The 21,874-nt window shown below is 39.9% G+C and overlaps 1 protein-coding gene across 1 annotated transcript in view; it reads right to left on the bottom strand.

Moving 5' to 3' along the window:
- Positions 1-8,185: 8,185 nt before the first annotated feature.
- CAB39 (calcium binding protein 39) overlaps positions 8,186-21,874 on the bottom strand; it is a 43,191-nt gene continuing 29,502 nt past the window's right edge. Inside the window, exons 3-9 of the mRNA XM_059478989.1 lie at positions 21,478-21,642; positions 17,643-17,761; positions 15,551-15,719; positions 14,477-14,536; positions 12,287-12,352; positions 11,322-11,465; positions 8,186-10,537 (exon numbers count right to left, since the gene is read on the bottom strand). Of these exons, the coding sequence (XP_059334972.1) occupies positions 10,349-10,537; positions 11,322-11,465; positions 12,287-12,352; positions 14,477-14,536; positions 15,551-15,719; positions 17,643-17,761; positions 21,478-21,642 (912 nt within the window). The 3' untranslated portion in view covers positions 8,186-10,348. The remainder of the gene's footprint in view (positions 10,538-11,321; positions 11,466-12,286; positions 12,353-14,476; positions 14,537-15,550; positions 15,720-17,642; positions 17,762-21,477; positions 21,643-21,874) is intronic.

Raw genomic sequence — 21,874 nt, 5'->3', positions numbered from 1 at the left:
CTCATGACATTTTCCCAGTTTCTTTCTCAGGGTAGATGTGAGCTTTCAATACTGAAGTGTTATTGTAACACTTTTTCCCTGCTCTGCATATGTGGTTTTGGTGGATTGCCTAGTGAATATTGAGCTAGAGATGCTGAGAGCCTGCTTGTGTTCTCCAGTTCCTGTGGCTATGTTGCCCCAGTCAGAATTAAATGATACATTACACCCTGAGTCACCCTCTGCTAATGCCTGCTAGATGTTTGCTGGCATCAAGGTTTAGAATTGGAGCTCATTGGAAATTTTCCATAGGGGACATTTTCTGTTTCTGAGAAAACAGGAATTTTCCATGAGGGGGAAAAAAAAAAAGGTTGTTTCTGCCAAAAAAAAAAAAAAAAAGAATTGAAAAGGTTTGTTTGCAAAGAGGATCAAAAGATAGTATTTCATTTTGAATTGACCTGGACTAACCGAAGCACTCAATGCCCCAGGTGATCCATGTGAATTCTGGATATCTTCTGGTGCAGACAAGTCCAGGCAGAGCCCAGCCTCAGACAAAGAGGGGGCTGGAGTGCAGTTTTCAGATGGCCCCGAGTGGCTGCTGATTTCTGACACCATGAGTGTCACAGGTGCCTGCAGGGCAGGGCAGGGGTGACAATGCCCCAGTTACACAGCAGGGTTACAGAGCCCCATGCAGGATCTCCAGCAGTGAGACACAGACCCACACAGGCTCTGCAGTGAGGGAGGAGGCACTTCCAGTAACCCCCAGGTGCTTTCTGAGCATTTCCACCCCCACACCCTTTCTTCTCTGCTGGAACCACTTCCTCCACTCCTCCATCCCTGTTCCCTCCCAGCTCCCATCCTCTTCCTCACCCCTCATATCCCAGGTGCCACTCCTCTGTGATGGTGTTCACAGGGGTCTGAGGATGAGGGAAGAGAACAGGATCTGACTCCATGTTTTAGAAGGCTTGATTTATTATTTTATGTATATATTATATTAAAACCATACTAAAAGAATAGAAGAAAAGGTTTCATCAGAAGGTTAGCTATGAATAGAAATAGAAGGAATGAATAACAAAGGCTTGTGTCTCGGACAGAGAGCCTGAGCCAGCTGACTGTGATTGGCCATTAATTACAAACAACCACATGAGACCAATCCCAGATGCACCTGTTGCATTCCACAGCAGCAGATAATCATTGTTTACATTTTGTTCCTGAGGCCTCCCAGCTTCTCAGGAGGAAAAATCCTAAGGAAAGGATTTTTCATAAAAGATGTCTGTGACACTCCTCAGTGCCAAGCTGCTGCTGCTGCCCCTTAGCAGCTCCACACTGGCATCACTGGAGCTGTGCCCTCCCTGCCTGGCTCCCTCACCCCACACAGGGACACAGACAGTGCCCATCACACCTGTGCACTCCATGCTGTTCCCACCAGGAACCTGGATGGGAGACAGATCCATTGATGCCCTCCAGTCCTTTTCCCCTTCAGCAGAAGTTTCTCCTACAGCTGAAAATGCTGCCAAAGCTTGGTTCTCATTTGTTTTTGTTTAAAAACAAAACCACACAACATCTCACACTTGTCTAAAAGGAGGCCCCTCCTGTGCCCTCCCAGTGCCCACCAGGAATGCTGTGAGATCTGGACTGCCCAGATTGTCAAGCCAGCAGTAATCTTCTTTTCCTGTTTCAGTGGGCTCTGGCTCAGGCCACAATGTGCAGATAAACACCAAGGAAACAGATCCCAAACCCAAAACTGTAGTCACCATGGACAAGCACTGCATGATCCAGATCTGGTTCTGTGACTTTGCTGCTCTAGGGACAAAAAGAGATGGAAAACTGCCCCCTTTGGAGCCTTCTCTGAAGTGTGGAGAACCTCAGATCAGAGCTACCTGTACTGTCTGGGTAGGGACCTTCTCACTTACCTTCTCCACAAGTGAAAGGCCACACAGCAAGATAAGGACATTCCAATTAATATCTTCTGTCTGTCACTGGACTTTTGTTCCCTGGTCTATGAACTTCTTTCTTCACTCCCCTTCAAATAAAGCAGAACCTCCTGCACCATGAATGTGACCCTGCAGAGCACACATGTCCAGCAGTTCAGCAGCTACAGCAAGGACCTGAAGGAAGCAGAGCTTTTGGGCAGCATTTATTTCCAGCAGCCTTCAGCCAGCTCTGAGCTGTGCCAGAGGGAAAGGCTGAGAGGTGGCACATGCTGGCACAAAACCAGCTCCTAGCAAGCAGCAGGTGACAGTGACACAGCTGTCACCCCAGAGCTCTCCAGGGGAGGTGCAGGTCAGTTCTGAGCACAGCCCTTGTGGAGCCACAGTTTGGGGAACTCTTGGAGCTCCTTTGTCCTCTGCTGTGGCAACTCAAACTCTGCTGGATTTGCCTTTTCTGTCCCTGAGAGTGCTGATCAATCAGGCAGGCAGCACTGCAGGGCCTGGCTGATGCACTGGAGCTGCATAGGAGCTGCAAGGGTCAGTCTGAACAGGGCCATGGAGACAGAGGTCTCTGCTGTGACACTGTCACTGCTGGTGACAGAAAGGGTTGGAACTGATGGACTGAAGGAAGAGTATCAGTGATGTGATCTCTGTCACAGGGTGGCACTGCCACTGTGTGACCCTGCCAGCTGGCCTGGCATCAGGGACACTGTCACAGCCACCCCCTACAGCCCAGAAGGGACAGGACAGGCTGCAAATGTCACTGACAGAGCCCATCCCTGTCCCCAGAAACCCAGGGCTGAGTGTTCCTACAAATAGGGCAGCAAGCAGAGTTCCTAAAGCACTAAAACACTGCATTATCAATCTGTTATCAGCTGCAGGCACTGAGTGCCCCACACAGCTCTGTGGGGGTGTGGACAGCACCAGCACTGCCTGGGCACCAACCACACACCAAACCTCTCCAAGCAAAGGGTCCCTTGGTCAAACTGCTGCTCCGAGCCCTCTCCTCATCCCCATGGGCCAGACAGGGCTGAGCCCCACAGGGGCAGCACCTGGGATCTCCTCTCACTCTATTTCCTGATCACATACAAGCAGAATTTCCTATAGCACATCATGTTACCTGCAGCAATGATAATGGATGATAAACTCCTTACACCCACAATAAAAATGGGCAGACAAATGACTGCACTTCTTACAGGCAATTACAGAACAGTTCCTCAAAAATACAAAGAGCCCCTTGAAAAATGAGCTGAAAAGACAACTGGCAGAAATCAGAAGGGAAGGGCAAGAGTGAAAGATGTGATTTGCCAAGAGGATTGGGATTTTCTAAGTGCAGAATCAGACTCAGTAAGAGAGAGATTAACTATTAGAAAACAGAAGTGCAGAAAATATTCTTTATGGACTTGGAAGTTGAGAAGCAAGGAGTGGGAGCATCAAAAGAGCTAAAGAAGATTTAAACCATCCTACATCCCCAGAGCAGAAACAGCTGATGAGGATGAGCACACACAGGTAACACAAAGCTGCTGCATCTTTCCTCAAACTGTGCTTCAGTGCCCTGTCCTGCTCCAGGCTCTGTGTCCTGCAGGTTTGAGCTGATCTGTGGCATGAGGCAGGAGCCATCAGGTCAGACTGCAGCTGGAGCTCAGCCTCCTCCTCCTGGGAGCTGCAGAGCCTCCAGAGCTGGTGGCAATGAGCAAACCCACAGCCAAACACAGCAATGGGGCACCTGGGCTCTCACCTGCCTGCCTGACAGGTGTTTGTCAAAACCAGACTTGAGTCTGCTGCTCATTGTGAAAAAACATCAACCATTATCAACTCCGTGGTTCTGCACACCTTTATTAGTAAAACAAGACTTTGTTTTTGAAACTGGGATGTCTAAAATTGACAATAACTCACTGTAGCCATGAATTTTCCCATATAAACCTTAGACCAGAGCACCCCACAAACATGACACCAAATGTGCACTTTATGTGTTACTAAACACATAACGTGCACAGTTATGTGTTACGAATTACCAACATGCCATGCACAGTCAAGTCACATAATTTACACCATCGAGGCTGCCAGAAGAAGCATTAATCAGAAGAAACATTCAGCTAAAAGAAATAACTCATAACTTAATGCTCTCCTAAATGCTCTCTTTTTTCTGCAAAAATTTAAATTATCCCAATGTTAGCTTTCAGGTTACTTTTGTATCAAAGACATAAATGGAAAAACCTTTTAAAATTGCAAAGCAGCAGTAAGGAATGACTTGTGTAGTATTTTAACATTTTCATTTTTTAATGTGCAAGCTGGGTTCCTGCTTCCCAAGTAACACCAAGAATCAAGAACACTTTCAGCATCTGCCCATCAAAGCTTTTTCACACTTTGGTCCTTGTCAAGCACCTGGGTTTTTAAATTAGATAAACTGAAGCCAAAATTCCCAGCCTGCCTGTACAGTGTGCAGCATATTCCACATTCCATGCATTCTGATGGCCTTGAACCTAGGATTGCAACAAAAATCACTTTTTAAATTTAAATCTATTAAATAATAGATATTTTCAAGCTATTGACAAGCTCCAGTGAGCTCATCTTACACTCTTCCATAGGTCTGTAAATATCCCTGCTATGTTTGCTTTATCTCTGCTTTTTGTCCTTCTAGAACATCCCTCTGGGATGATTTACAGCCAAGATCAGCTCTCACCTGCAGCTCTGTGTGTTGTAAGGGTTCCTCCAACCTGCAGCATGTGCAGCACCACCAACCTCAGCCAAAAGGATTATTTCCCCCCTGCAGAAACAGGAAAACTCTGCTCTGCCCATACTGGGTTTGTGGGACTGCTCTCCCAATTCAAGACACAATTGCTAGGGAAAAGTGTGTTTTAGGAAAGGAGAATTATTGTAAATCCTTAAATGCTGTTTCCACATCATTTGGGTATTAGCTGGCACAACCCAGCACTCTGTAATTCCAGAGGTGGAAGGTGAGGAAATTCAGCAGCTGCAATCTGAAGTTTTACAGCCAGGTGAACCTCTGCACCTTGTACTCTCTCCAGACTGTATTTCTCAATCTGTTGGATGCCCACAAACCTGAATTACAGTCTGAATTCTCAAACTGTCACTTTTTCTTATAATTCCATACAATCTGGAGATGCTGTTAAAGACCTGAGGCCAAGAGCTTGGCTGGCTCACATCTCAGTTGTTTAAACTGTTCAACACTGCATGCCTTATTTAGATGCCCTGAATTATAGTTACAAAAGCTTATTTATTAATATTGCAATATACAACATTTTTAAAACAGATCTAATAAACCTATACAGCTTTTATTCTTGTTTTATGCTCAAATAAATGCAAACCTAGTCTCTGAATAACATTAAGCATATTAAATTCAGTTCAACATCTTTGAATTTTAGAACCTTGTTAAGCAACACTCACATTTTTATCACCCTGAGTTTCTCCTTGGTGGGATGTGAGGGACATTCCCAAAGAGGAAAAAAGAACTCTTAATGGGATCCTCCATGACAGCTCAGCACAAGGAATTTGCAAGGGAAGAAGTGGAAAACCACCTACTGATGACTTAATTTCAGGCAAGGAGAATAGACTGCAATAATTTCTTTTTTTTCTAAACATATGCCACTAAAACATATCTAAATTGTATCTTTCTATTACCGCACACTGTTTTTATCTTCCCTTATTTTAAACATGCCCTCCTGGTAAATTCTACAGTGCTGCCAGCATTAGGAACACTGAGGCCAGTGGCACCCAGTGCTGTCACCTCCAGCCATGGGACACCCTCCTTTTCCTGCACTCTGGAATTATACATCCCACCACAGCACAGCTGCAAAACTCTCCTGCAATGGAAAACCTCCAGCCTTAAGGGTCTCTTATGGAAAATGAGGGTGTCAGCTCTGGCCAAGGCGTTTCTGAGCAAGGAAACAAAATATCCTTACTTGTGTAAATCAGAATCTCCAACAAGAGCCCTCTAAAAAATAGCTTGCCTTTATTTTTTGTTGTGAATACAATACACTCACCAAAACTCTAAGCTGGCTGTATAACTTGGGCTTTTGTGGTGGCATTTTTTAAAGAGAGGTGCATCAACAGGAACAGGAGCAGAACACAGGCCCATAGAATGGTCTGGGTTGGAAGGGACTTCAAAATCATCTCACTCCAGCCCCCCACATGGGCAAGGACTCCTTCCATTAGCTCAGGTTGCTCAGGGCTCCATCCAGGGATGGGGCATCCACAACTTCTCTGGGCAACCTGTACCACTGCCTCACCACCCTTACAATAAAAAAAAAATTCCTCCTATCTAATCCAAACCTGCCCTCTTTCAGTTTAAAGCTATTCCCCTTTGTCCTGTCTCTCCATGCTCCTGCAGGTAGTGTCCCTTTCCATCATTCTCTCCTGAAACAGCCAATTCCCTTCAAAGAATGCAATACATTGATGCACACCACTGCTCTCTCCTTTCAGCTTTTTTCCAGGTTATGATTTTTGGGATGTTTTGACCTGCCTCTGTGGGATTTGAACTGGATCTGCCCTGGTACACTTGTAAGTATAGATGATATATGCCAGAAACAACTTATAAATATACTTATAAATGTAGATGATATATGCCAGAAACAACTCTTCACAAGTTCAGTGTCCTCAGATTAAGCTAGGCAATGATTTAAGGAGGTAACATGTAATGTTTTCCTCATTATGATACTAACCATCACCTTGAATTGCAATGTGCTGGAAAGCTAAAATAAACAGCACTTATAACTGCCTCACAATGGCCAAAACCTTTGGGGAAGGGAATACGGATGGATCAGAAATAACCACAAAGGTGACAGAAAATAAAGGCACTGCACCCAAAGAGTGAACAGCCATGGGGAGAAAAGCAGCATAGACAGGGAAATAATTCAACAGCAGCCAGCCAGGGGGGAAAAGGGGAAGAAGCAGAAGGAAAGCTGATGAAGTTGCCTGTAGGGAATGACTCAGAATAACAGAGAGAGACTCACTGACAGCAGCTTTGTCCCAGGGTGATCCCACAGCTCCTGCTCAGGGTCTGGAGGTGCCAGCTCAGAGGGCAGGTCCTGCTCATCACCTCTGTGGGGAAAGCAAATTTGAACCAGTCAGGAAAACACCTTGCATTTCATGTGCTTCCTCCCACCAAACACCTCATCAAGTGCCTGACTTGTCCACTCAATTCAAATTTGCCATTTGTCTGATTAGCTGTACTAATTACCCCATCCCCCTGCAATCCGGGATCTTCCTGTCTGTGAGGAGAGAAATGCCAACATTGTCTACAGAGGCTCAAACAGGTGTGGTCTCTAGACAATCGATGAATTACTGACTCTCAACCCTCCAACTATGATTTATCAACCTAGTTACAAAACAACTAATAATGCCCCTAGACAAAAAAGGACACAAATGAGCCCTAATTTTAACATCCCTCATAATTTGGTCTTTGGGGGCTACCAAAGACCAACTATTTCTGTCTGCAAAGTTAATTATGTTCCTGAAGGGCAACTTCTTGTTCAGGAATGTTGCTGAACAAAACCACCTGCAGAAGCTGCACCAAAAGCTCCTGAATGCTGTTTAAAACACAACACTGCTGATGTTTGCTACACTGCATTAGCTGAGGCAGACACATTACCTGTGACAGCAGCTCCAGAGGAGACCCCAGTGACCAATTACAGACTCAGCTCCTGAAAATCAGAGAGAAGTGAAGGGCCAAAAATTTATCAACCAACCTTATCAGGGCCTGTCTCCAGCCAGGACACAGGAAACAGCATCTCCTCTTTGCCCTTGCCAAAAAGAAATAGAATCAGCAATAATAACACAACAAGGCAAGGGAGGCTACCAACAATAAATCAAAATTGATTGCATCTTTAATATAGCACTTTGTCTTAATTCTTTAAAAATGTTTGTGCAAGCCAGAGTTTCTCATGACTTAAAATGATTTTGTATTTGAAAGGAAGAAAGCTGAGCCACTCTAAGGCAATAAGGGAGACCTGATACACATCCACAAGAAACTGATCCTCTTCAGTAATACAGTAAAGAACACACATTTTTCTTCAAAATTTTATTTTAATTTAAATTATGGGGCCAGCCAGATTTTTTGGGTACGAAACATTTTCCTCAGGAGAAATGAAATGCTACCACGGAAATAGAATTACAATTGTATACATCTCTTATTATTATTAAAAAAAACAAAACAAAAAAAAAAAAAAAAAAAAACAAAACAAAACCAAAAAAAAGCTTGCATTTAAATATGTTTTAGTAATACCCTTAAGCCTTCAAGCAGATAAGAAACCACTTCCAGAACAAGTTTTTTAATATGAACAGCACATCGAAGGAGCTTTAATTTAAATACAACTTCTTTTTGAAAGCCAACATTCAAATGTTTCCACATATTAAAAAAGTCACCATAGCCATTGATTCCAAGGCCCAATATAGAGAAACCTCTATCCCAGTCCAAATGTTTTCACTTCTTTACACATAGAAATCTTTAGCACATCTACATCTTTCTAAAGAGGAAGCCTTAACATGTTATGGTGAGTAACTTGGCAAATAATGTTTCCTCCACTCAGCTATGATAAACCAAAATATAACAGACAGTTAGTACTGAGCTACAACACCACCTCCTGCCAGCTCTGCCTGGCATCTCTGGGAAGAGTCAGCTATTTTCCTTCCTGTAAGCAAAATGATTCTGTTTGCAAAGGACATGTTCAGAACCTTTAAAAGACCAATTTTAATGTTAAGAGCAGTTTTAACCAATCGAGTGAAAACACTCAATTTTCTGGAGCTCTGGGATTTTCCTTGTGAAGGCTTTCAAATAAGCTCAAACGTCACTGATTGTGAAATATTTCAAATGGGAAGAGGACAGGAAGCAAGAAACATTTTCTGTAGCATTCACAATCATTCAGTCATGCAGAATTGGAACTTCCAGCCCCCAATCCACGAGTTTTTGCTTGGTTGTGATCTCAGCGTTACTATATGATGGATAGATACAATTTTAATAACATCATTTAGCTATATTTAGTAGATTCCTTTTGTATGGTCACAGTAACAAAAACATGGTGCAAAATCAGTTGGGTTTTTTTGTTTTTATAAATACTGATAGTTTGCAGCAACAAAGAACAAAATCAACAAAAATGAGATCATTTTGTTATCCTAGGACACCTATGGAATTGCTTCTTGAGGTTGGAGGGAATGAAATCACTCACACAACTATTGTACTGAGTTATTTACTGTCAGAAATGACGCACTGCAGGCTCCCCAGAAGTCAGAGGAATCAATATTAATTTAGCATAATCCTTGCCATTTGCAGAGCTGGTGAGCACAATGCAAGTGTAATTAAATAAGGCCAATATTATCTGGTAAGAACAGAGCAGAAAGGGTTCCAGTTCTCTGGTTCAGCCTACCCTAATTGATGGCACCCCATTAGACATGTGAATACAAAGAATTTGTTTGGGTTTGGGTGTTTGTTTCCTTTTAAATGCTGCAGTACTTAAGATTGTTAAATCAGCATTTCCATGTGATCTGAAGTATTCAATTACATATGAGCATTCATTTTGCAAAACTCAATATTAGGTAATAGTTACAGACTAATACAATAACATTCCTCTGCTGTACAAATTAAATCATATTTTAAAGAAATGAGCAGCCTAGGAGTTATATACAAAAGAAACCAGCAAGCATTGTTGAAATGAAATGCAAAATGTAACTGCTAGGTCTACTGTCTGAAATACCTTTAAAGTAAAATTAACAAAACCCCTTAGAACATATTTCCAAGTTTACAAGTCAAGTCTCAGAAAAATCAAATCATGTCCAAAAAAAAATTCTATAAAGCAGTGAAAGGCATATATACATTTTCCTTATGAACCTTGAGATTTCACTCTTTTAAAAGTTGCTAAGTTTCAATATCAGTTTATTTGCAAGACAACTGTTTATCCCAATAAGCTCACATCTTAGATACATTTCCCCTTTGATTACAAATAAAGCACTGCACATTTTTTTTTGTTTTAAATCAAGGCATATAATCTTATACTATGGTGCCAGGTATGCACAGGTCACGTTGTGCTCATTATCTCAAACAAGGTAAGTGCAAACATACAGATTTATTCAGATTTGCAAGCATGCAACCTGTAACTTAACTACATGAATACCTTCTCTCCTAGACCAAACTAGTATCTATATGTTTGCTTTCACGAACCTAGAATCTTTCTTTTCAGGACTCCTAAAACAAGCAGTGTCTTTGAATTCTGAAATGACACAAATATCAAGAAAGTCCACATTGTGCAAGAAAGCAGCAGCTATGTTTCTCAACTTGGACTAAAAATGAAAAGAGAAAAAACAAAAACCGTTCACTGAACAGCAGATTAGCAGTAATGTTCCTCATGAATCGATAAGAGTGCCTGATGCTGAATATCTAACAGCAAATGCTGAATTTGGGTTTAATATTTTAAAGGTTTATTGGAGTTTTAAGCTTCTTGCTGTGCTGGTCTCTTCAAATCCCTGATCTGTTTAACTAAATAGGTCTTCTCATCATTAAATTGTTCGTCCTCGGTCCTGTCATTCTGAAACTTGCTGAGGAACTCAATAAGTTTGGTCTGGTTCTTTAGAAGGATGTCTAATATAGGCTGTGTCTTGTTAGGATTGGCTACAAACACCTGCAAGAAAATAAAAGGCATTGAGCACAACAGCGAGAAACAAAAGGTTAAGTTAAAAAAGAAATTATCTACCAAAATACTGATGATGATAAATTAAAATTATGTTTTAATTATTTCGGTATCCCACCAAAATACTTCAAGTTTTTTAATAAAATTACTTTTTTTTTAAATCAGGGCATAAGCTGAACATCAGTACCAAAGTAAATCTAGTCTGTGTGAGGGGACCAGCCTCAACAGCCTCTGCAGAAACCACTGAAGGCACTTTATGGTTAAATTCTATGGCAAATGCATGGTTTCATATCCTGTGCAGCATCTGATGGGAATCTCACACTTCACTGCAAAGTTTAGACCTCCAGTTATAACTCTTAGCAAAGTCAGAAGCCATCTGGCATAATGTTCAAATTACTATCCAGGTGACCTGAGTGAAATACTGCTCTCTTTCAGACATCATGCAGTGTGATAAAATCACTTTTGAACCCCATGATTTTATGTGGAATCATGCATTCCTCCTTATCTCAATTCATTCAATTCCAGAAGTTTCTGAGAGATGTTACTCTGACAACCCCATGGAAGTCCCTAAGTGGTTTCTAAATGGTTTTCAAAAGATATCCAAGGTATCAATTTGTAAAGATGGATCATAATCAAGCAAACATCAGTGCTTCCTTTATTTAATCACTGAGCAGACATTAAGGTCAGCTCCATTTAGGCTCAGCTAAGCAGTTTACTCAATTAAACAACTTCTGGTCAGATTGCTTCTGTTTCCTGGTGGGCTTTTGTAACATACCTTGAACACATGGAAGGCCTCAAACTGAATGTTACGACTCTTGTCTCGTAGAAGGTTCATCATTAGTTTGAGATTTTCAGGTTTACTGATGTACTTTGTCATAATTGTGAAGTTGTGTCTGTCCAGTAACAATTCACCGAGAAGCTGAAGGCAGAAAAGAATGAAAAATGAAAAAATTACTAACAGAAGAATTAATTTGGATGTATAAATGCTTTCAGAGCCCCTCAAGTGGTGTGGGGCTCTGGGAATGCAGCACCAGTGGTCAGGAGATGAAGCAGTAACACAACTAAGTGCCCTAAATTTCCATGTGCAGGTGCACATTTTCCCCTTATTTCAACTACACAGTTTCTCCTTTTCCTCAGAAAGTGAAAAATCACAGCTCCCCCTTGTTACGAATTGCAAAGAGAAGTCTTTCATTTATTTCTCCCATGAGTTCATTATTTTTTCCACTTATACAGAAGCTATTCAGCATAGAAAGAGTGCCTTTTAAAAAAACCCAAAACCCAATAAAACAGAAATATTGACTGTTCTTTTGCTACCTAAAGGGTTTAAAAGGATTTTGCCCACAAGGATCACCTTTGCTGCAAGCTCTGCATTACATTTATATTCACTATTTTTTACCTACTTGAATGCAAGATCAATATTGGTTTAGGCACATCATGTGAATCTTTGTTAAATTATTTAAATGTAACCAGACTTGTTGAAGGAAAAAAAAAATCAATAAAAATAAAGATATTTGAGGAGCCATTTTTTCATAGGGAGAGAAATTACTTTGGCCTGTGCTGGACACTGAGATATGTAACAACTGGACTAAAAAAATTAGCTGATCTCAAGAATTAAAATGTCTGAAGAGTTAAAATAAATACTGTTCAAGGCTGTTACAGAAGCCATTTCAAATAAAGTTAACTCACCTTGAAAATAAAGGGAATCTCTTTGCATTTCAGAAGAAAATAAAATTGCCTTACCTTAAGTGACTGTCTCTTTGTCACGTAATTTTCTGAATGAAGTAACTTCTCATATTCACTGAAGAACTAAACACAGAATACAGAGAAGGATTAGCACTTTTACAAGTGTCACAGGCATCTTCTTCCAAATTATTGCAACAAAGTGGAGAAGATGCAAATCCCTAACAAAACCAAACAGAATCTGAAATCTCAGTGGGTTCCTGTAACTACACTGTCACTACTTAGGCTTTTAAAGCATATACAAAGTTAAACATTGAATATGGTTTAAAGTTAAAATAGATAATATGTAGTTATTATGTATTATATTAAAATATAATCATAATAAAATTATAATATAATTATAATTACATTACATTATATATAAATATTATATAATATAATAGAATAGACATAAATTAATATAATATAATATAATATAATATAATAGAATAGAATAGAATAGAATAGAATAGACATAAATTAATATAATATAATATAATATAATATAATATAATATAATATAATATAATATAATATAATATAATATAATATAATATAATGTAATATAATGTAATATAATGTAATATAATGTAATATAATGTAATATAATGTAATATAATGTAATATAATGTAATATAATGTAATATAATGTAATATAATGTAATATAATGTAATATAATGTAATATAATCTGCTGCTGTGGAATGTGTCAGGTGCATCTTTGATTGGTCTCATGTGGATTGTTTTTACTTGATGACCACTCATGGTCCAGCTGTTTCAAGGCTCTGAACAGTCACAAGTTTTTATGATTCATTCTTTTTCAGCCTTTTGATGTCTCCTTTCTTCTCTTTCTTTAGTATAGGAATAGAATAGAATAGAATAGAATAGAATAGAATAGAATAGAATAGAATAGAATAGAATAGAATAGAATAGAATAGAATAGAATAGAATAGAATAGAATAGAATAGAATAGAATAGAATAGAATAGAATAGAATAGAATAGAATAGTATGGAACATGGAGTCAAGATTCTCATCTCTTCCCTCATCCTGGGGACCCTCAAACACCACCACACTTGGCAGATTCAGTTTAGATGTAATGTAACATAGTGTAATGGAATACAGAATAATATAGTATAATAAAATAATTAATTAGCCTCCTGCTATCAGTGGAGTCAGCTGCATCATTCTCTCCCTCCGGTCGGGGTTCCCTGTGAATTCCACAAGCTCCCAGTTCCCAGGACTCCCTGGAAAGCACAGCACGGGCTCCCTCTGCAGGAGAAGCCAGGCTGGCTCCCACCTTCAGTGGAAGACTCTGATGCCTTGCACTCACCAGAGCAAACTGATTTTTCAATCTGTGCAGGGTTTTTACAAATGCCCAAGGGACCAACTGGAGTTGCCATTCAGTGTGTCAAAACGTGAGGACATCACTGAGTCAGGGAGGACTGAAATAAACATTTACTTTGCACACTCCTTAGGTTTTTTTAATATTGTCAAGTTTTACTATTCATGAGTAGTCTAAAATACAGTTTCACTGTGACTTCTTTCAGAAATGCATTCATCAAAATCTCTTAAAGTTTTAGACATTATTACATAGCAAGAAGAACTTTGCTTCAAAGTAGATGAAGAGGTGAGCTAAGTATCAACTCTGCACATCTAATTTCTCAAAGCCTCTTAATTGGTTCCCAAACAGTGCCTGAAGCGTTATTCAGGAGATATTTCAGGGCTAAAGCAAGTAGTCAAAAGGGGAATAATAATTTTTGTCTCCTGTTTAAAGCTGAGTCACTCAGAGGAGATTTTTGTGAATTAGTGAACATGCCTGGAGACAAACCTTTAAAAATCAATGTGATCCCAAGTTTGTTGGTCTTGGTTTTGGTACTTGTTTTTTTTTTTTTTTTTTTTTTATTGCTTGTAAGTCTGGGAGTTTTAATCAGAATAAGATTTAAACACTTAAATATCTTTGTGGAACTGGTTCTGAATAATCTGTTGAAAGGCAAAAGGATGGAAGTCATGTAGCTGAAAATGTCAGGATAAATGAAACTCTCCAACATTCCTTGTTTTGGCTTTGGGGGAGGGAAACTGAACCCCAAGTACAGCTGATTTAATATTGTGTGAAAATCCCCAAAACCACAACTAAACAAGGGAAAAAACCAATTTCTTCAAATAAGATACACAGAACTAGAGAGCTCTAAATATGAGAAGGTGTCTGCTCACCCTATCGTAATGTTGTTCCAAAAATTCTGCACTTAACAACTTGTGTCTTGTAAGCAAATCCTGTAAGAAAGCACAAACCCAGCACTGTCACTAAAAATATTTCAACAGTACAAAAACATTCTCACACATGTAAGACATTCAATCCAAAATTCTGCTACTTCATTAAACATACTGTATTAGGACATGAATCCAATACCTGAGCACTGCTCAGGATCTTGGCATCCCTTAGCAAAGATCTGTGATGAGTTACTTTAATTCACAGAGAAACAGCCTGTGAAATTATCACTGAAGGGTGCTATTTGTGGATCAAGGCTACACTCTATGCACAACTACACACAACTGAGGTTAAGACCCACCATTTAATCTTGATTAATATTATGCTTATTGTCCCCATAACTGATTGCTTTAGGGGACACAAAAATTGGACTACAGAAAATTTCCCCAGACAAAACAACAGCATCTGATACCCTCAGGAGGAGCTGAAAACACATATTTAAAGAGCACACCTGCATTCAGGTAATGCATGATACAGTTTACTCAGACCAAGATTTTGGGAGCAAATGTACTATATGTATTTACTCTGCACACAACTACACACAACTGAGGTTAAGACCCACCATTTAATCTTGATTAATATTATGCTTACTATCACCATAACTGATTGTTTTAGGGACACAAAAATTGGACTACAGAAAATTTCCCCAGACAAAGCAACAGCATCAGATACCCTCAGGAGGAGCTGAAGACACAGATTTAAAGAGCACACCTGCATTCAGGTAATGCATGATACAGCTTACTCAGAACAGGATTTTGGGGAGCAAATGTACTGTGTGTATTCACACACCTGCATTCAGGTAATGCATGATACAGCTTACTCAGAACAGGATTTTGGGGAGCAAATGTACTGTACGGCATTCTGAGACATGAGGAACCACAGTGTCCAGCTCACCCATCCCCATCACACCCATGGCTCCTCTCCTCTGCCAAGGCTTGTTTTCCAAGAGCAGCACCACAGCAGAGGGTGCCCAGGGCAGAGAAGCAGAGAAGCTGCAGCTCCCAGGTTTGAGGAATTACCTTGAAGGTGGCGAAGGCGTCGGACGCGATGTCGAACGTGGACATCTCCACGTATCGGAAGAAGTCGTAGAACTGCTCTGACCACAAGATGATTTTGGCTAGTGGCTCATGCCTGATGCATTCTCTGAGCATTATCCCACAATTGAGAGCAATTTCTGGAGATTCGTACCTGTTCACAAAAGCCAAGAGATTCTTTGTGAGTTTATAAACTTGCACAAGTTAGCACTGCAGCACCACACTGCTAATTACAGCCTTCAATACCATCAATAAATAAACCCATCAAAATTAGAGGTTCTTATTTCTGCATTAAACTCTATTTTTAAATATTTCTACTAAACACTGATGAAATAGCTACCAGTTACAATTACAGCCAATTAAAAGGATTTTCACAAATGGGGAAACAAGACTGAATAAAAATACTTTCTTTGCTCTCTTGTTCCATACTGTGGGATTGCAGACATCTGGAAAAGCAGCAAATGTTCTGCCTTGAAAGCTGCTTGCTTAAACATGACAGCAATTTACATAAAACCTTCCATATGAGCATGAGGGGTTAGCAATACTGGACATAAATTCAGATCTCCTCTTCCATTAAACCATTTTTCAGCACATCATGGGGTTCCAGCTTCTGGAGCAGTCACAGCCTCTCACATGCCTTCCTGCCTCATACTCCAGAGTGATCCCTCCTAAACCAGTGGGAGCTAATTGAAATTCTCCACAATTTCAGGAGAAAAGTATCATTGTGCATACTAAGCATTAACTATATTACCCTACCAAAAAAAAATTGAAATAATTTGCATTAAATCCTGCAATACTCTCCATTCAACCTGTCATGGAGATTTGAAATCTACTGAGCTTTTTGCAATTCATGCCACAGTTTAAATTCACATAAATTAGTCTCAGTTGGATATCAGATGTAGTAACATGTAAGCTGCTAAATGCCCATTTCAAACATCCTGACTCATCAATATGAGTTTCAATACCCCTGGGAGGATAAAGCTCTCTGAAGTGTGACAACACAGACTAAAAGTGAGCACCAATGTGTGCAGCCCCCATTCAACCACTTACCAATGAGAACACGCTGAAAAAGCAGTTTTGTCTCTCTGCACCTCAAGCTTTCCCTTCTTTTGTAAATCAGTTTGAAGATGCACTGAATCAATAATTTCTCTTGCATTATGCCACAACTAATATTTTCTTTAGTCCCTCTGACATTTAAATGACATTACAGGCAAGTAATGCTAGCAACAGGCATATCCCACTGAGATGAGTGGCCCTTTCATACACCCTTGAGTTATCCCAGTAAGTGGAATAAGTACTCCTCAACTACAGCAAGCTTACCCAGAAGCTGCAGCCAGATTTATAAATAGCTGTATTTTTAAATTTATTAATGTTTGATGAGCTCGTCTGTCCCAAAATAACACAGTGAAATCGCAATTTTCAGAACTTTCTTAATTAATGTTACTAGAAATGCAAGCAATTATTTTCTGCTTTCATGTTTGGGAGCTGCAGCTCTACAAGTACTCAGTATGGCAGGACCCTCCAATATCCAGCAATGCAGATATTACAAGAAGAGAGGAAGAAACAATTGTCTGACACAATATACCACAAATCATTCTTTTTTGGTCAGGTTTGTGGTGGTCTGTTTGTGTCAATACAGCAATACAAATCACTATGAATAAGAAGTCTAAGACAGGCCAGCAAACTGGAAATTATTGTGGGTAAAAGGAAAAAGAACAGCCTTCAACTGTTGATGAGTAAGTTCACAAGAGAAAAGGCTTAAACAGTAGTTTAAATTTAAAAAGGCTCAAATAGTATACTGAAAGGAAAATATCTTACTAGCCCAGTAAGAGTATTTCAGAGTTCTAACAGTTCTCAATTTTCAGTTCTTTTTCATGCAGAAGTAGATGGCTGGGGTTCTACTTCTTAACTTTTCCTTTACTTAGGGGAATTACAGACCCCAAAACCAAGGAAAAAGAAAATAAAATGAAGCATATTGCAAAGGAAGAGCAAACATGTCAGAACTCACTGCTTCTCTGTGCATTTACAAAGCCCTTACTCCATGTAAAAGCATATTTATGGTTCACAGTGCACTTACCCTTTTAATAGCATGAATAAGATATTCTGTTGAGTGCAGATGTATTCAACTGTGGGAGTTCTTGTACCAATTTGTCTTCTGAGAATGTTGTTGAAAATTTGAGCAACATCTTTCTTGCCCTGTCAAAAACATCAGCAGTTAAACACAAAATATGGAAGTCCACAGGCAAGTGAACAATGAAACATTATCATCACCTCATGCAGCTGTACTGGGGGGTTCTGCAGTTCAGGCAGCCTCCACACTCTGATCTTGACCAGATTCTCTTTCTTTATGCCCATTTCAAATATGCCAAAGCACTCAAAACATGACACCACGTTGCAGGCTGATCATGGGGAATTTACATTCAGAGCTGATGTCTCAGCAGGTATTTCTATGGAGCATCAATCTCCTGGGCTTATTTGATATTTGATTTTGCTAACAGCAGAACAGTTTTTAACTGTGCTCTTGCCTGGAAGTGTGTTTCTTCAATATTCCATTATCCTCTCCCCTTGTTTAGGGACACACAATGCCACCATTAAGAGTGTGCAGAGCATTTCCAACTGCAACATCCAGCTTAGAACTGCAACTTATGAAAGTGGAATAAAGAAATGGATGAATAATATACACAGAAATCATCCACTGACCTAAAATGCAAGTCTCACATTTTTCAGTGCACAAAAGCAGTATAAATAAGGCCAGGATGCTGGAATTCAGCACAAATGATACACACAAAAATTCACAAGCACAGCACCAGACAGTTTAAAAGGAACTGGAAATGTTCTTTGTTGAATAAATACACATCTCCTGTTTATTTCTTCTGTAGGACCACAGCTGAAGAGACAAACTGGCAGACATCTAACAAAAAGGTGATTATAAACATAAACAGCTTCCACTGTCATTCAAATGCACCATTTAAAAGCCAGGTTTCTGCAGTTAACTGTTTATTCTGGATTGCACAAAGACACCTCCAGGATTATGTTATCAGATCTATTCCAGAAAAAGACCAGGCCAGCTTGCACTAAGCTTGGACCTGCAAATAAAGGCCTGTTAAGCAACTCCACCTACAGGTTCCCTGAATGCTCTACACCAAACCTAGATGTATTTAATGTTTCTTGAGAAGCTCTATCGGTGCTGTAAATCTCCTGAGTAACACCAGGAAGCTTTTGAGTAAAATGCAGGGCTTATTTAACTAGCAAGAATTTTAAAAACATCATCAATTATTTAAAATTCTTTCAGTTTTCTAATCAGTGCAAAAAAGACTGCAGGAAAGAAATGAAATGTTTATGAAAACGTAGGAGGAGTGGAGCTTTACAAATGGCATGTTTGCAAATTACCACGGACAGTTTTGCTGGAGTGTTGTTTTCAGGATATAAGAGATTGTTTGTAAACCCTTGTTTTCTCAATTACAATTCCATTGAAAGGCAGCCCAAAGCAACACCAGAACTCTTTGTTCTGACATGAGTAGAGCAGTGTTTGCAGGAATTGCTTTACTCAAACTCCACATAATATAATCATCAACTCCCATTCAGCAGCGCTGCGGCTCGCAGCGTGTGCCTGCAGTCCCCAGCAAGAACAGCATTTCCTTCTCACCATCCCTGAGCTGCCTGTGCACACTGCAACCCCACAGCCAGGTTTTGTCACTCTCTTGTGCCTTGCCAAGTGACCTCATGGCCCAACAAGGCCAACAGTCACCACAGCCAGAGGTGAGAGGGACACTGTGCTTGTATTGTCTTCCCAGCAGAAGGATTCAGCTCCCCGAGGCAAAAGGCAGTTTTGTTTTGGGTGGGTTTTTTTAATTCTTCATTTAAAAAATCCCAAACCAACAGGACAAGAAACCCAGTTTCACCAGGGACACCATCTCTCTCAGTGCAAACCAGCAAGGAGATACCTGGTAAGTGTTAGGATTGGTTGTGTTGACTGCTTTACTGGAAAGCAAGCTTCCAGGGAAGGGCAACACTTTAAACAGGCCTGGGCACAAGGCAAGAGCTGCAGTTACAGTTCTCTTCATTAAAACATCCAATTTTGTTATTTTTCTAGCTTTTACTTCTTACTTTTCTATGGGTTGTTCTCACCATAGTACATCTGAGACAGTTAAAGAGTCACAATGACCAGTCCCTGTCTATTAATAAGCTGCTCAAGAAAGAAACCTTCTTCAGAAGTGAGACTGAAAGGGAAAAAGAGTTTAGTTTGTCACTGAATAACGTGCAGCTGTGGTGGGAAACCAGAAAGAAAAAAATTCCAAACCCACTCTTCAAGTTTAAAAACCACCAGAAAATCGAATCTGTATTTCCATCAGTCATGGAAAAATTGCTTCAAATGCAGTAAACCCACACAGACATGTGGGATATCAAAGGCAACATCTGGCTGGCTTTGTAACAGCTCGGAAGCTGGAGCACATCTGGAGCACAGGTGTGTTGACATGAATTCTAGGTCCCAACAATAGCTGGACACTCTGCCAGCTGCCAGCCATAAAAAGCAGATGTGGTCCAGCCTAGAAAGCATCAATGACTCCTCCTGCCTCCGAGGGGAACCATCACATCCTCCTGAAACAGAGCAGCAGAACAGGCAGGAAACAACTCCCAACCCTTCCATGTCCCCTTAATGAAAAGCACAGCTCTCCTTAATGAGAGCAAGCCTGTGCAAATGGCTCTCATTCTTCATTAGCAGCAGATAATGAAGGTTTCCTTTGCTAATAACTGGCCTGAGTAAACACCAGGCTGATACCAATCTAGAGGTCAGCAGAATCCAGATGATGTTTCATGATTTTCTTTCTTCAGCAATTAAAGGCCAGCCCAGTTCAGCATTCCCTCTCAGCTTTCCCAGGTTTCCTTGCTTATTTAACAACCTGAATGTTTTATGTATGGTATAAACATTTGTGTGGGTAGGGAAAAAATACCACTGTATTATAATTAAACACAAATCAGAGGGAGTTATGGGTGGGGTGCAGGGGAGAGAAGTAAGAACAGGGAAGAAAGCCATTGTTTTTGGAATGTCAAATTACAATAGGACTTTAAACTGTTCTGTTTGCATTGTGAGCTACTTGTTTATGAACAATCCCATTTTTAAGCAATCTGAAGTGGGATGATCTTTATGGTTGAGGCTGTGGGGTTAGATGCATGGATTTGGCTCCTTTCCTAGACAACCACACGCCTCTTGTGAGACCTCAGGGAAAAGAGAAAAATCCAATTGCACTGCAACATCTCATACCTAAATAGGATTTTTCTCTATGGTGCTAAATTATTCCATGTGATGTGGTGACAAAAGCCACAGAGGCTTGTGGAGAGATACCTTTAAATATGAGTATTGCTATTTTGAATTGATCAACAAAAACTTGAGGTTTTTTTTTAATAAACAGAAAAAAAGACAAGGAAACCAAAAAGGTTGCATCACTTGTTTCTAAAAAAGAGAGAAATAAAGGACTATTAATAAAACTAACAGCTTTAAATTATTTACTTAAGCTTGTTATAAATGTTACAATAATTCTATTACTTTTCCTACTAATTTGATGTAGCAAGATGAACATAGAGACACATCTTGCAGTACTATGGTTTGTGTTCACCACAGGGTTACTACTAAGAGATTAACCCTTCTGTGTAAACAACAATTCAGAATTATTCCATGATTTTAACAGAACTGTACCACCACATTAGAGGTTTATCTGCTTCAAATCTGTGTTTATATGTCTAAATTCACAGATTTTACATTCCATAGTTGGTCAGTCTCTTTCTAATGGATGTGTCATAACCACAACCTAAAAGCTGAAGACTGAAACATCTAAACCATTAAAGTGGTAGGAATTCAGATGTGTTTATTTTAACATACAGAATGTAAAAAATGTCAAACCCTCCTTTCTTACCTCAAAATCAATGAGCTGCAAGTCAGCTACTAGGGTACTAAGAAGACCACTGTTGTACAGCTCCTGAGCAAGCTGTGCCACAGCTTCTGTTTGGGGTTCCTTCTCATTTGTGCCATACAAGATTTCTTTCATGGCAACAAGGTTTTTTGAGACCTCCTCTGTCGCCTAAAGAAAATGGGAAAACAATACAGTTAGAGAACAATGCCATTTGTCTTTCTGACTGCACACTCCTTTATTCTTAACATCTGAAAACTTCCATTGGGGGGGAGGAATAATCAGGAAATGACAATCTGGTAAAAAAACAATAGATATTCTTTCTGCACATAAGACTGTTATGAGACTGGTATTAAAAAAAAAAAAAAAAAAACCAAACAATACAAAGCAGAGGCAAGACATA

Source organism: Ammospiza nelsoni, chromosome 10, assembly GCF_027579445.1.
Source record: "Ammospiza nelsoni isolate bAmmNel1 chromosome 10, bAmmNel1.pri, whole genome shotgun sequence".
In the NCBI taxonomy this organism is placed as follows: domain Eukaryota; kingdom Metazoa; phylum Chordata; class Aves; order Passeriformes; family Passerellidae; genus Ammospiza; species Ammospiza nelsoni.
This window is presented reverse-complemented; position numbering and strand designations above follow the sequence as displayed.